This window comes from Phascolarctos cinereus, unplaced genomic scaffold (genome assembly GCF_003287225.1).
Source record: "Phascolarctos cinereus isolate Bilbo 61053 unplaced genomic scaffold, phaCin_HiC Scaffold_2;HRSCAF=192, whole genome shotgun sequence".
In the NCBI taxonomy this organism is placed as follows: Eukaryota; Metazoa; Chordata; class Mammalia; order Diprotodontia; family Phascolarctidae; genus Phascolarctos; species Phascolarctos cinereus.
The window spans coordinates 111,314,742-111,327,675 of record NW_027555625.1 but is presented as its reverse complement, the minus strand read 5'-3'; the positions used below and the strand labels follow the sequence as shown (position 1 = coordinate 111,327,675).

The following is a 12,934-nucleotide window of genomic DNA, read 5'->3' as shown; positions in this document are numbered from 1 at the left end:
AGGGGAGCCCACAAATTTATATACTTGCCTTGAGTACACAATTAGCTAGTTACAATGCTTAAATTTCAAATGCTTCCTGGAATGTATTCTGTATGTAGGAATTTAGAATAGCTTTTGACTAAGTAAAATTCATAAAGAATGTACAAAGAAAATAAAAATAATGTGATTTCTCTGATAAAGCATTTATTAAATCCTTCCTAGTTTAAATCATTTTATTTTTAGGTGTTTAAGAATATAAAATGGTTACCCTTGCAGTAATTTGTGATCTTGTATTAATTACCACAACATCTAGTCACATTGGGTAGTTAAATTAAACCTTTCATGATCCTACAGGATTCACTTTACATTTCACATAGTTTATGTAATCAGTATAAATCATTTGTAGTGTTTGTGCAAAGGAGCATAATGGAGAAACAAGCCTAAGAAAAAAGAGAAGGCCCCTGAAACATCAAAAACTTTTATCTTTTTTTATTTCAAGCTGCAAGTATATTTTAATATAAATGAGAATGTTTAAAGGAGTAACATTTCATATTTACCATTTATACTTTGGGATAAGAGAAAGGCTAGAGCTCTTATCCTACAAGGTAGCCATCTAGCACACACAGGCAAAAACATTAACAGTGTCATTGGTGAAGTTCTCAATTTGTCAAGTTTTGTACCTCCATTTTCCTTTTTAAGTTTTTGGTGTTCCTAAGGGTGCTGGATTATGTGAAATGAACTTTACAAAAGATCTCACAGTACTTCAACTTACTTGATACATTGATTATAAAAACGTCCAAAGCTCTGTTGGTTAGACTGTCTTCTACCAAAACATGACTGTTAGACTGCTAAGTAATTCTTTGCTTGAGGCACAGGTTTCCAGCATGTACACTCACTTCTATGAGTACTAAGCTTCATTTGTCCTATTTCTCTGTATGTAATTTACACATGAAGGAGTGAAGTGCTTATACACAGTGGTTGGTGTTTAGGTATACAAATACAGTATAATCTCAGCCCTTTAAAACCTTACATCCTAACGAGTAAGACAATACACATAAAACTGGAAGGGAGCAGTGGGCCAAGGAAGGATGTATTCATCTCCAGTTGACTGGATAGGGTCTTTCCAGAACTTAAGAAAAGAGGGTAAGGTGGAGAAGAGAGAAGGCACTAAAAAAAAATCACTTGAATATATTTATCAAAGCAGTGTGGAAATTTGGGTATTCTTTAGGGAAAAAAAATGATGATAAAAAAAATCTGCAGTTTTACCCTAATTGGTCAGCAGACACTTGCAGGCCTAGTAATCACACAGACTCCAGAATGTTGTGCTTCAAAATTTTGGGAGTAAGCAATTGGCCCACACAGGCAGGAGTCTGATTTTGAGGCTTTTGAAGAACAAAGAATCTCTGAACTATGTTGTTTGTTTAAACAACAACAAAAAAGACTTGTGTTAATTAATCTTAAAACCTGACAAAGGTAACAAGAATCAGGGGATCAGTACACAGTGACTGACCGTATAAGAGGAAAAAAGAATTGAGAATGGTCAAAGAATCCTAATGGGGACATTTGACTAAAATGTTATGTTTTATGTGTTGAGATTATGTATGATTACAAAGTAAGTTTAACTAGTTACGTTTATTGTTTTTTTCTTAGGAAAAAAAATTTGTAAGAGTTACAAATGGTTCCTTTTTAAGATACTTACACAATAGCCTCTTGTCTCTAGAGTTACTCCTGCACAATCCCATACAATAACAATGTACCCTGGCTCTCAAATAACTTTCCACAGGTTTTGATCCTGGGTTTCCCATCCATGTGTTGTTATCTGGTCATCAGCCATTGCCTTGTTTTGGGTGAAAAGCCAAACCCTGAGAAATAGTTTGGAAGATCAGTGCTGGGGATACTTGTATCAATAGGTAGTTTTTGACTGATTAAGTTGACTCCCACTCGTGGACCTCAAGCATGAGCAAAGGTTGCTCTGGCTCTATTCTCATCCAGGCTCTCACTTGGAGAGCCCCAGTCAGTTCCTTTTCCAGCTTTAACCTGCTGTTGCATAGTAATAATAGCATTTTAAGGATCAAGAAGCACTTAGCACTGGCATCTACTAAGTACCTGTCTCTGGGCTAATTCCTTTCATTTGATATTCAGAGTTGTTAGGCATATAGATGTACTTAATTTACAGATAAGAAACTGAGGCAAAAAGCAATTAAGTGACTTGCTCAAGACCACACACTTATGAAGACAGGTCTAAGCTGACCGCAAGTCCAGCGGTCTATACCACGACAGCAGAAGAGCCAATATGATTTCGAGGCAGGGAGGATGAGGTCCTCCTGTGAGCCTAGAGAAAATCTGTAAATCTTCATACTGCCTGGCGGGCGGTGCACCAAAGGGATGAGGGAGGTGGTGACCAAAAAGGCCTTTGAGGGAAAGTGGTACAAGGGACGAGACGTAGGGGGCGAAGTCCCAGAAGGGCCGGGCTCTGCAGGACCAACGCTGCGCACAACATCCGGGTCCTCGGTCACTGTCCGTGCCCTAGGTTCTGCCTGCCAGGCAAGGACAGAGCTGGGCCAGAAGGGCACGCATTCCAGGGCTGGAGTAAAGGCCGAGAGGGCTTTCTGGGCTTGGCTACTTGGCCAGAGGTTGGGGTCACCCCCTTGGCCGCCTCCTCCCCACCCCCCACGTAGCCCCCAATCGGATAAATTTATACAGAAGCCTCGCCACAAAAGCAGGCCACCTGAACTTAACTCCGCAGTCCCTTATTCTAAGAGCAGACAAAGCACGGCAGAACCCGGGGCTGCCATTGGCCTTGCCAAGATGAAAAAAGGTGGGACAAAGAGTTGTTCCTCCCTGGTTGGTCCTTTCCTTCGCGCCCGCTGGCCAATCCTCACGAGCAACGCCTTTTCTTTCCCCGCCCTCCCGGCAGCCATGTTAGTTGAGGCTGACACAATCTTCCCGCGGTGACGCGCAGCCTCTAGAATCGAGAGCGCGCATCGTTGTCTCTCCCTCCTAAAGGACACCAGTTCTAGGAATGCTCTGTGGCTCCCTCTAATGGGTTGTCCATACGTGTCTTGATGTCATCATCAATCACCGGCAATTACGCTGAAACCCGAAGAGTCCGGAAGGAAGGAGAGGGACCCCCTTGGACCAAGTGTTAAAAAAAAAAAAGGGGGGTGGAGGCAGGCCACTTTGAGCTCGCCGGTGTCCTTAGGGAGCTCCGGGCCCCTGCCCTGGGCTTCGAAGCGAGGCCTTTCGTCCTTCGAGGGCACCCGTAGGGCGGCGCGCGGCGTCCCGGGTTACGGTGCCCCGGTAACAGCCACGCCCCCTTCGGGGAGCCGCCCCCTGCTGGCCCAGAGTTATTTCATCTCAAACCCGGTCGGGCAAGTAGCAACCTTCCGGAGCCATGGACGCTTCCCGTCGAGCAACCGTGCTTGCCTCGTTCAGTTTCCAGGCCCCACTGGATCCCCGCTCCACGTCGCCACGCTTCGACTTCTACGAGCAGAAGGGTGCCGGCGAGAACACGGAGGAGGAAGCGACTGAGGAGGAGGTAGGAGGCTCCGGGCACGGGCGGGGGGCGGAGACCCTGCACAGACCCCCGGCCCTGACCCTGGTTTTTGGCAGGTCCCTGCAGCCCTCTTTCTGCCCTACGAAGTGTTTCTCAGTGGGAGGAGGAAGGTGGGCTAATGGCCTCTGTGCTAACTCGCGCTCCAACCCGCCATCTCCCGACTCCGTGCTTTTGCACTGGCTGTGCCCTCCCCCATGCCTGAACTGCTCTACCTCCTTATCTTCGTCCTCTGGCTTTCTAAAAGACTCAGATCAAAGCTCGCCTTCGTCCAGAAGCCTTTCCGCCTTCCTTCCGAGACTACCCCCTGTCTCCCATTTATTTACTCCGACTGTGTCTTGTAAATATATAGTTGTTAATTCCTCCCCACCCCCATCCCCGCTAGACTGTGAGCTCCTTGAGGGCCGGAGCTGCTTTTGCCTTTTTTTCTTCTCGGTGCTTAATAAATGTATATTATTGCCCCACCATTAGAATGTGAATACTTTGAAGGTTGGGACTCCTTTTTTAAACCCCGTGCTTTGCAAAGTACCTGGCATGTGGTAAGCACTTAATAAATGCTTGTTGACTGACAAGCAGTATGTGATGGCTTTTTAAAAAATAATCCTTGTACATTTAGATGCAATGCCTTAATTTTATTTTAGGGAGTACAAATTACTATTTTATTTGATTTCAGTACTTCTCTGATATGCTGAAATCGGCTGCTTCGTCTGTACCTCTTTCATACTTGAGGTTTGAAGTGCCCTAGTACTTGAAAGCCTCTAGTCTGCTGTGTAATGAGAGTTATGTAAGTTAATGTACTATACGCAGGCTTACTGATAGTAGGGTCTTATTTAGTGAAATAAATGCAAAGAAAAGCAAGTTGGATATTTTATTATGGAACATACCAAGAGCTTAATCTAAAAAAGCTGATGGGAAAATGAACAAGGAATCATTAAATTAATTGGTATGATATATTGTTTTCTTGGATCTCTCATTTGTGGGCCTAAGATTTTGCTTCTGGTCAGGAAGGTCATAGAATCATAGAACTAGAAATGGAAGGGATCTAGAGGGCCATGGATGGATGGATGAAAAAATACTGTGTTAACTGTGAGCCAAGCACTGTGCTAAGGCCTGGGAGGTATATAGAAAAGGCTATATAGTCTCTTCTGTCTGGGATCTCCTACTCTAATTAGGGGAGCTGATATAGAAAGTTAAGCTGTAGGGCAGATGGAAAAGACCAAAGCCCTAAATGGACTGGAAAGTCCAGACAGCTGGGGGACAGAAAGCAAGATCCAGAGTCCCTAAGGTTATGTCTTTAGGTCAGATGACAGCTTGTCAGGGCAAGGATGCAGTATCAGGGGGCATGGTAAGGCCTGGCGGACCTCATCTCTCACAGGAAAGAATGGTGACCTCCATGTCACCCAAGCCTAGTGAGTAGGCAGGCAGCCTGTGGAGGTCCTGGGCCACTGCAGCAGGATGGGAGACAAGGGGAGAAGCCCACCCTGAGCACTTTGGGTTGTGGGGGAAGGAACCCATCTAAGAACTCATTGGGTAGAAGATCTTATTATTTTACAGATAAAGAAATTGAGATTTCATGGAGGCCAAGAGACTTGCCCGAGGTCACCCAGGTAATAATCACTGAAGGCAGTGTTTGAACCCAAGTCTTCTCATGCCAGACCCAAGGCCTCTTCTGCTGCACTGTGCTCAGGTTTCAGTGTCTTATGTGTCTGGGACACCTGTCTACTGACTGATGAACAAAGGCTTCTCTTTATTCCTTTCACATAAACTACTGAACAGGTGTCCAGCTAAAAACCATCAATCTACTAGTGTAAATCTCCATTCGAAACTTAGAATTCATTCCTGCCATATGTCAGAAACTTCTCAATTACTAAAAAACAAAACAGTTTAGCAAATCTAAATCTGAAGAAAGTTAATAAATAGGTCTCAGTTATGTGTCACTTGAAGGTTTGATCCTTATAACCCTACAGTTCTTTTTGCTTAATTTTAATCTCACTAATTTTTTTAGAATCACAGTGTACAAAGCCAAGCCTGAGTTAAGAGGGCACCACAAGTGGTTTAGGGACCCTGTATGGTGTAGAAGCAAAAACCCTGGGTGGGGGAGCCAGGAGACCTGAATTCAAATGCCATTTCTGCTTCTAAGTAGCTGTAAGACCTTGGGTAAGTCATTTAAACTGTCACTGTTTCCTCACTTGTATAATGATACCGGACTAGATAACCTCTCTCAGGTCGTAACCTTTCTAAATACCAAAGGGGGTGATCTGGGGGCTGTAGCCAGCCAGTGGGTAGTGTATACCTGGAGAAGAAACACTAAAGCGAATAAAGGAGGTAGCAGGGTGACAGTTGAATTCAACAAACGTGTTGACTAAATCAATCACAGGACCATGGAGCTAGAGCTGAAAGGGACCTCTGAGACCAACCCCGACATTTTACAGATGAAAGGAGTGGTCAGAAATTTATTAATCCGACATGCCTGCTATGTGCTTGACACAGTGCTGGGCTCTGGAGATACAAAGAACAGTCTGTCTCCAGGAGCTTACATTCTATAGAAGGACATATATATACACATTGAAGGAGATGTAAATACAAAGTGATTTTGCTGGAGAGGGTGAAGAAAAACATTTCCTTTTTTTTTAAAATTTTATTAATTTATTTTGATTTATCAACAATCACTTCCATATGCTTTTGAGTTTAAAATTTTTCTCCCCCTTCCTCACCACCATCCTCCCCAAGACAGCACACAATCTGATATAGGCTATACATTTACATTCCTATTAAACATATTTTCATATTAGGGAAGTTGTAAGTAAAAATTAAAACCAATAGGAGGAACCATCAGAAAGAGGAAACAAAACTCAACAGAAGAGGGAAAAAAAATGATAGCGATTCAACTTCCATAGTTCTTTCTTTGGATGTGGATAGCATTTTCCATCATGAGGCCTCTGGAGATGTCTTAGATCCTTGTAATGCTGAAAAGGGTTAAGTTTATCAATATTAGTCATCGCACAATGTGGCTGTTATTGTGTACAAAGTTCTCTTGGTTCTGCTCACTTCACTCAGCATCAGACCGTACAAGTCTAGGAAAGACATTTCCAAAGGAAACTAGGGATTCTAAGAGATGGAGGTTAGAGGGGAGGGCACTTGAGGCATGAAGGCACAGCCTGTAATAAGGCACAAGGACAGGAGCTAGAATATGGTGCATGAGAACAGCAAGAAGGCCAGTTGGCTAGACTGAGGAGTGCATGAAGAGGAGCCATGTATAATGAGGCTGAGAAAGTCAATGGATTTGGTGTCCCAAACATTGATCCCAAAGGACGTGAGTGACATGGTCAGACTTGCACTTTAGAATCATCCCTCTGGCAACTGGATGGAGGATGGCATTGGAAATGGAAAAGACTTGAACAGGGAGGCCAATTAGGAGGCCAATGAGATAGGTCAGGCAAGAGGCAGTGAATTTGTGACCTAGGACAGTGAGAGTGGAGAGAATGGGAGGGGTGGGAGGACTGCTCTGGAGAAATCATCGACAAGACTCGGCAGCTGATTAGGAAGGGGCAGAGGGAGGACAAGTCAGGGATGACTACAAGGTTTCAAACCTGGGTCACAGAAAGAATGGCAGTACCTTAACAGAACTAAGGAAATTGGGAAGAAGGGAGGGTCTGCCTCTTACCCCTGTCTCCAAGCTTTTGAAGGAAATCAAGAATTAGGCCATTTCTAACTGGTAGTCCTTTTACTCCACTTTGATTTACCTTTTTTTGTGTGCCCTCCATAGCTGATTCTTCAAAACTACTCCTCCCCTTTAAGCTCCCAAACCTACCCCTTCTGTTCTCACTGTCAATCAGCAAACATTTATTAAGCACCTGCCATATACTGTGCTATGCTTTGGGGTTGCAGAGATATGAGTACATACAAAACAAACAGAAAGTTCTTGAATGATCATTGGAAAGGACCTCAGAAACCATGTAGTCCAGTCCATACCTGAACTAGAATACCTTCTACAGCATCTCTAACAAATGTTTGTTCAGCCTCTACAGGAGCTTCCAACATTTTTTGGTCCCCATATCCCTTCTTTTACCTGCCTATTCAATATGAAAGATCAATAGATAGATAAGTGGAGCAGGCATTTGGTAAGTGCTTACTGTGTGCCAGGTGCTACACTGAGTGCTAAGAGGACCAAAAACAGAAAACAAAACAAAAGGACATGGTCCCTACTTTTCTAGGAACTTCCATTCCAATAGGGGAAGACAAACAGGAAGGGGAAGAAGGAAGATGAACTGACAAGGGTCAGACCACTGGTGTGGTGGGAACAGCCTGGAGGGGTGAGTACACGGTAGAGAGATTAGCGTGGGTTGGCCCCGTAGTAGGATGGTTCCAGGCAAGATCTCACCAATCTTGAGTCAGCCTCAGGATGGAGTTGTCCCCAAGGTACCAGGCGGACTGTGTAGAAGTGCAGCAGGCAGTTGTGGTGGAAAAGAAATCTATTGTTTTATCATGCATATTCACATAGGAAGAAAAAACTACTTAATTTAATTAGGGTAATAGAGTTATTTCCCAAATATGTGCTGTATGCCCTTGACAAGCTTTTTGAATCCAAAATGGTACACACCCCAGATTGGGAACCCCTCTTCTACTTGAAGACCTTCAATAAGGGGAAACTCACTACCTTCAAAGATAGCCCATTCCACTTTTGGGCAGCTCTAATTCTTAAGAGTCCTGCCCCTCTTTTATGGCTTTATTGGAGAAGGGCAGTCCTTGAGAAGGCAGAGCTACTGTCACTGCTTCAAGGGTCAACTGTACAAGAGTATTTTACATTCACTGCTCAGCCCTTTGTTATCTGGCTTCTGTTCCCAACCAATGTTAGTAATCATCCTCCTTGAAGAGTGGTGTGCTACAGTGGAAAAACTGCTGGATTTGGAGTCAGATGACCTGGGTTTGAATTCCAGTTCTACCATATACTCCTTGTGTGACCTTGAGCAGGTGATTTAATCTCTCTGGGCTTCAGTTTCTTCAGATTAGATGGCTTTGTTAGGTCTATTCTGGTTCTAAACAGGCATTTTATTAGAACACAAAAAGAAAATTGTATGTGACACTGAATTTCTATTCCATGTTGCTTGATTTTATTAGTATGTAATAAATTCAGCCTATTACTTTCAAAACTCTCCTGCTTGTGTCTCCTTCTGAACTTCTTTCTGTATTACTCTGAACTTTTAAAAATATTTCAATGGTTCCTCCCTTTTTTCTTTTCTTTCTTTTTCTTTTTTTTCATCACCATCCGTACTCCCCAACTCCGCCTCAATTAAAAACAGAAGGGAGGGAAACTTTTAGCAAATAAGCATAGTCAAACCAAAACAAATACATACAATGACCATCCTGAAAAACGGATTTCTTCCTCATCTTGAATCCATCACCTCTCTGTCAGTAGTTAGGTAACATGTTTCATCCTAAGTCCTCTGGAGATATGGTTGGTTATTGCTTAAGTCTTTCTGAGTTTTTTTTCTTTGCAGTGTTTTTGTCTTTCTGTACATTGTTCTGGTTCTGTTCACTTTTTTGCTTGTGATTATTCTCTCTTTGGTATTATCCTAATTAACCCCCCATTCCTACCTATTTCCCTCTTGTATTTGATATAGTTCTATACCAAACTCTGTATGTGTTTTCAACCCTCCTTTGTCCATTTTATATAAGAGTGAGGTTAATCTGATGCCCATCCTCACCACCAATTCTCTTTGTGTGTATACTCTTGTTCTCACATACCCCAATTATCAGAAAGAGTAAGTTCCATTCCCTTTCTTTCTACACTAGTATATCTCTTCCACCTCCCTTTTCTTTTTCCCTTGCTGAAAAGAACTAATCCAACCTCCAGGACCTCTGTTTTGTTTTGGTTTTGTTTTGGTTTGTTTTGTTTTTTGGTTGTTGTGTTAAAGTCCCTAAATAATCTTTGAAGATATTAAAGTTTTGAAGGGACACTTATGTCTTCTCTCCCTTTTAGAATATTAGCCCTTCATCATCTTATAAATGATGATCATCTTTCAATTCCTCAAATAAATTTACCTTTCTAGGTTTCTTTTGACTCTTATGTTTGCATTTTGAAGTCCTTCTCAACACTGGACTTTTCATCAAGAATGCTTAAAAGCCTTCTATTCAATTAAAGGTCTTTTCCCCTGTATAGGATTATTCACATTAGTAAATTATTCTTGGTTGTAAACTTAGCTCTTTTGAATTTTGGAATATCGTATTCTAAGATCTCCTGTTATTTATCATGGTATCTACCAGGTTTTTACTGTGCCCTTTGGGTTTAATGAGATCTAAGGAGGGCTTATGTATGATTTCTTAGAATACAGTATCCAGAATTTTTCTTAAATCATTGTTTTCAGGGAACATGATGATCCTTAAATTATCTCTTCATCCTTTTTTTCTAGATCATTTGCTTTTAGTAACAGATTTCCTACATTTTCTAATTTTTTTTTCAATCTTTTGTTCCCATCTTGTCATTATGTGGCCAAAGTATTTAAGCTTCAGCTTCATTATTTGACCTTCTAGTGAATAGCCTCAATTGATGTTGGGGGTTTTTTTCCCCTGTGAGGCAGTTGGGGTTAAGTGACTTGCCCAGAGTCACATAGCTAGTGAGTGTTATGTGTCTGAGGCTAGATTTGAACTCAGGTCCTCCTGATTCCAGGGTCGGTGCTTTATCCACTGTGCCACCTAGCTGCCCCAATTAATTTCTTTATGTATTGAATGATTTGATCTACTTGATGTCCAAGGTTCGCTCAAAAGTCTTCTCCAACACCTTAAAAGTATTGTTTCTGCGGTGTTCAGCTTTCCTTATAGTCCAACTTTCACAGCCATACATTGCTACTGGAAGACTAAAAAGCAAAGACATCACCTTACTGATGAAAGTCGGTATAGACAAAGCCATGGTTCTCTTCTATCCTCCACCTGAAGTCTGTCCAAGTTCACGCTTTTGCTTCTGTGACTGTATACATCATATCCTCTGTTGTCCCCTTTTTCTTTTGCCTTCAATCTTTCCTAACATTAGGGTCTTTTCGAATGAGTCCCATCTTCTTATTATGTGGCCAGAGTATTTAAGCTTCAGCTTCAGTATTTGACCTTCCAGTGAATAGCCTGAATTAATTTCCTTGTGTATTGGCTGATTTGATATACTTGATGTCCAAGGTTTTCTCAAAAGTCTTCTCCGGCACCTCAGAAGCATCATTTCTGTGGTGTTTAGCTTTCCTTATAGGCCAGCTTTCACAACCATACGTTGCTGCTGGAAGAACCATAGCTTTGTCTGTACAGACCTTCATTGGCAAGGTGATATCTCTGCTTTTTAGTCTAGATTTGCTATATCTTTCCTTCCAAGGAGCAAATGTCTTTTAATTTCATGGCTGCAGTTGCCATCTGCAGTGATCTTTGATTCCAATAATGTAAAGTCTGACACTGCTTCCATTTCTTCTTCCTCTATTTGCCAGGAAATGATGGGACTAGTTACCAGGATCTTAGGGGTTTGTTTGGTTGGTTTTTTTTGATGTTAAGCTTCAAGCCAGCTTTTACACTCTCCTGTTTCACCGTCATCAAGAAGCTTCTTAATTCCTCTTCACTTTCTGCCATCAAAGTGATATCATTTGCATATCTGAAGTTGTTGATATTTCTCCCAGCAACCTTAATTCCGACTTTTGATTCATCTAGCCTGCCATTTCCCATGACGTACTCTGCACATAAATAAATAAGATAATGATATACAGCCTTGTCATACTCCTTTTCCAATCTTAAATCAGTTGTTCCATGTTCAGTTCTAACTGTTACTTCTTGGCCATAGACCTTAATTTTCTGTATAACTGTGGAGAAATTATTTTCTGGGTCTCTGAATATTTAATTATCTATTAAATTTATTAAATGTAATAAACTCATGCACAGTATTTCTCACAGTATGGATCAGAGAAATAATAAAGATTAAATGCAAACTATTCTAGACATTGTATAAAAAGGTTATTTTGCCCAGAATTGTTTCTTGCATCATAAGAAAAGCCCCACTATCATGTCTCCTTCCTCAACTGCCCAAAATGTAAAACAGATAGTACCTTGAGCTGCTCCTTCATGCCTAGAGGGATTGATGTCCTTGAACATCAGTTTCCTTACTATTGATGTTATTTACTATATGTGTATAGACATTCCTATATTCTGTTAATTTCTTAACTAAAACTAAATTTACAGTGGCCACTAGTAATGCTGAGAAAAGGAAGAGTGATTCCATTGTCACATTTGTTGCAAACTAGAGAACACTGAAGTTTGGAGCTAATCACTCAAAATCAAATCATTCTTATAAAGTCAAACTTGTTAAAGTCTTTATGTTTTATTGTTTGTATTTAATGTTTACTATTATTACAGAATATGTATGTATATGTGTGTGTGTGTGTGTGTGTATATATATACACAGAGAGAGAGAGAGAAAGAGAGAGAGAGAGAGAGAGAGAGAGAGAGAGAGAGAGTGTTATAATCTAAATTTTGGAAGCCCTGGAATTAATCTCCCATTTATAAGAGGGAACTAACATAGTCTTCTAATGTTTAGTAAATCAGAGACTTAGAGACAGAAGAGATCTCATCTTTCACAGAACCAATGAATGGCACCAGATGAAATATGTATTTTGCGTTATTTTAAATGGGCATATCTGATAGAGTGCTGTGAAGTTCCCTTAAGGCAAAGAGGTGTTCTGGTCACAGGGAGAATGATTCTGGTCTGATTCCATGGGAAGGAAAAGTGTACATTATAAGCCACATTTTATAGTTTATAATAATGAAAATTAAATCATTTTAATGAAATTTGATACAAAAGTAATCTAAAGCTACAGTTTCAGTGGATTCTGTGTTGGGCTAACTATCTGATATTAGGTAGTTAGCCTATGATTAGTAAGTAGTTAAAAAACCTTGCCAAAGCAGGAGAGATACTTCTTGTATATCAAAAATGTCTTCATTGTTTCTAGTAGCAGAATCAAGTTAGGACATAATGTATTTAAATTACTCCTTTCCCTCTATTTATAATTTCTAATTACTGATTAATAATCTGTGCTGAAAGGATTTATGGTTTAAATAGGTCAAACCAGTCCACACAAAATTATTCCTCTAATGCAGAGGTTCTTAATCTGGGACCTGTGAACCAAAAAAAAATTTTAATAACTATTTCAATGTAATTGGTTTCCTTTGTTTTCCTATGCATTTTATGTCTTTGAAAACATTCTGAGAAGGGGTCCAGAGGCTTCACTAGACTACTAAAGGAGATGACCAAAAAAAAATAGTTCAGAACCCCTGCTTTTATCTAAAGGCTATATTTAAAGCAACTAATAAATAATTTTAAAACTATGGACCTGATTTAAGGTCTTGAAAAAATAAGGCCAAGAAAACTTTTTTTTCTTTCTT

General features: G+C 40.9%; 1 protein-coding gene across 2 annotated transcripts in view; it reads left to right on the top strand.

Annotated features, from left to right (window-relative positions):
• The first annotated feature begins 2,899 nt into the window (after positions 1-2,899).
• Positions 2,900-12,934, top strand: part of FAM161A (FAM161 centrosomal protein A) — a 28,874-nt gene continuing 18,839 nt past the window's right edge. The window contains exon 1 of one of the 2 annotated variants that reach the window (XM_020985486.2): positions 2,900-3,517. In XM_020985486.2, coding sequence (XP_020841145.1) covers positions 3,374-3,517 — 144 coding nt within the window. In that variant the 5' untranslated portion in view covers positions 2,900-3,373. The remainder of the gene's footprint in view (positions 3,518-12,934) is intronic. The other variant, XM_020985487.2, reaches the window with a different exon arrangement.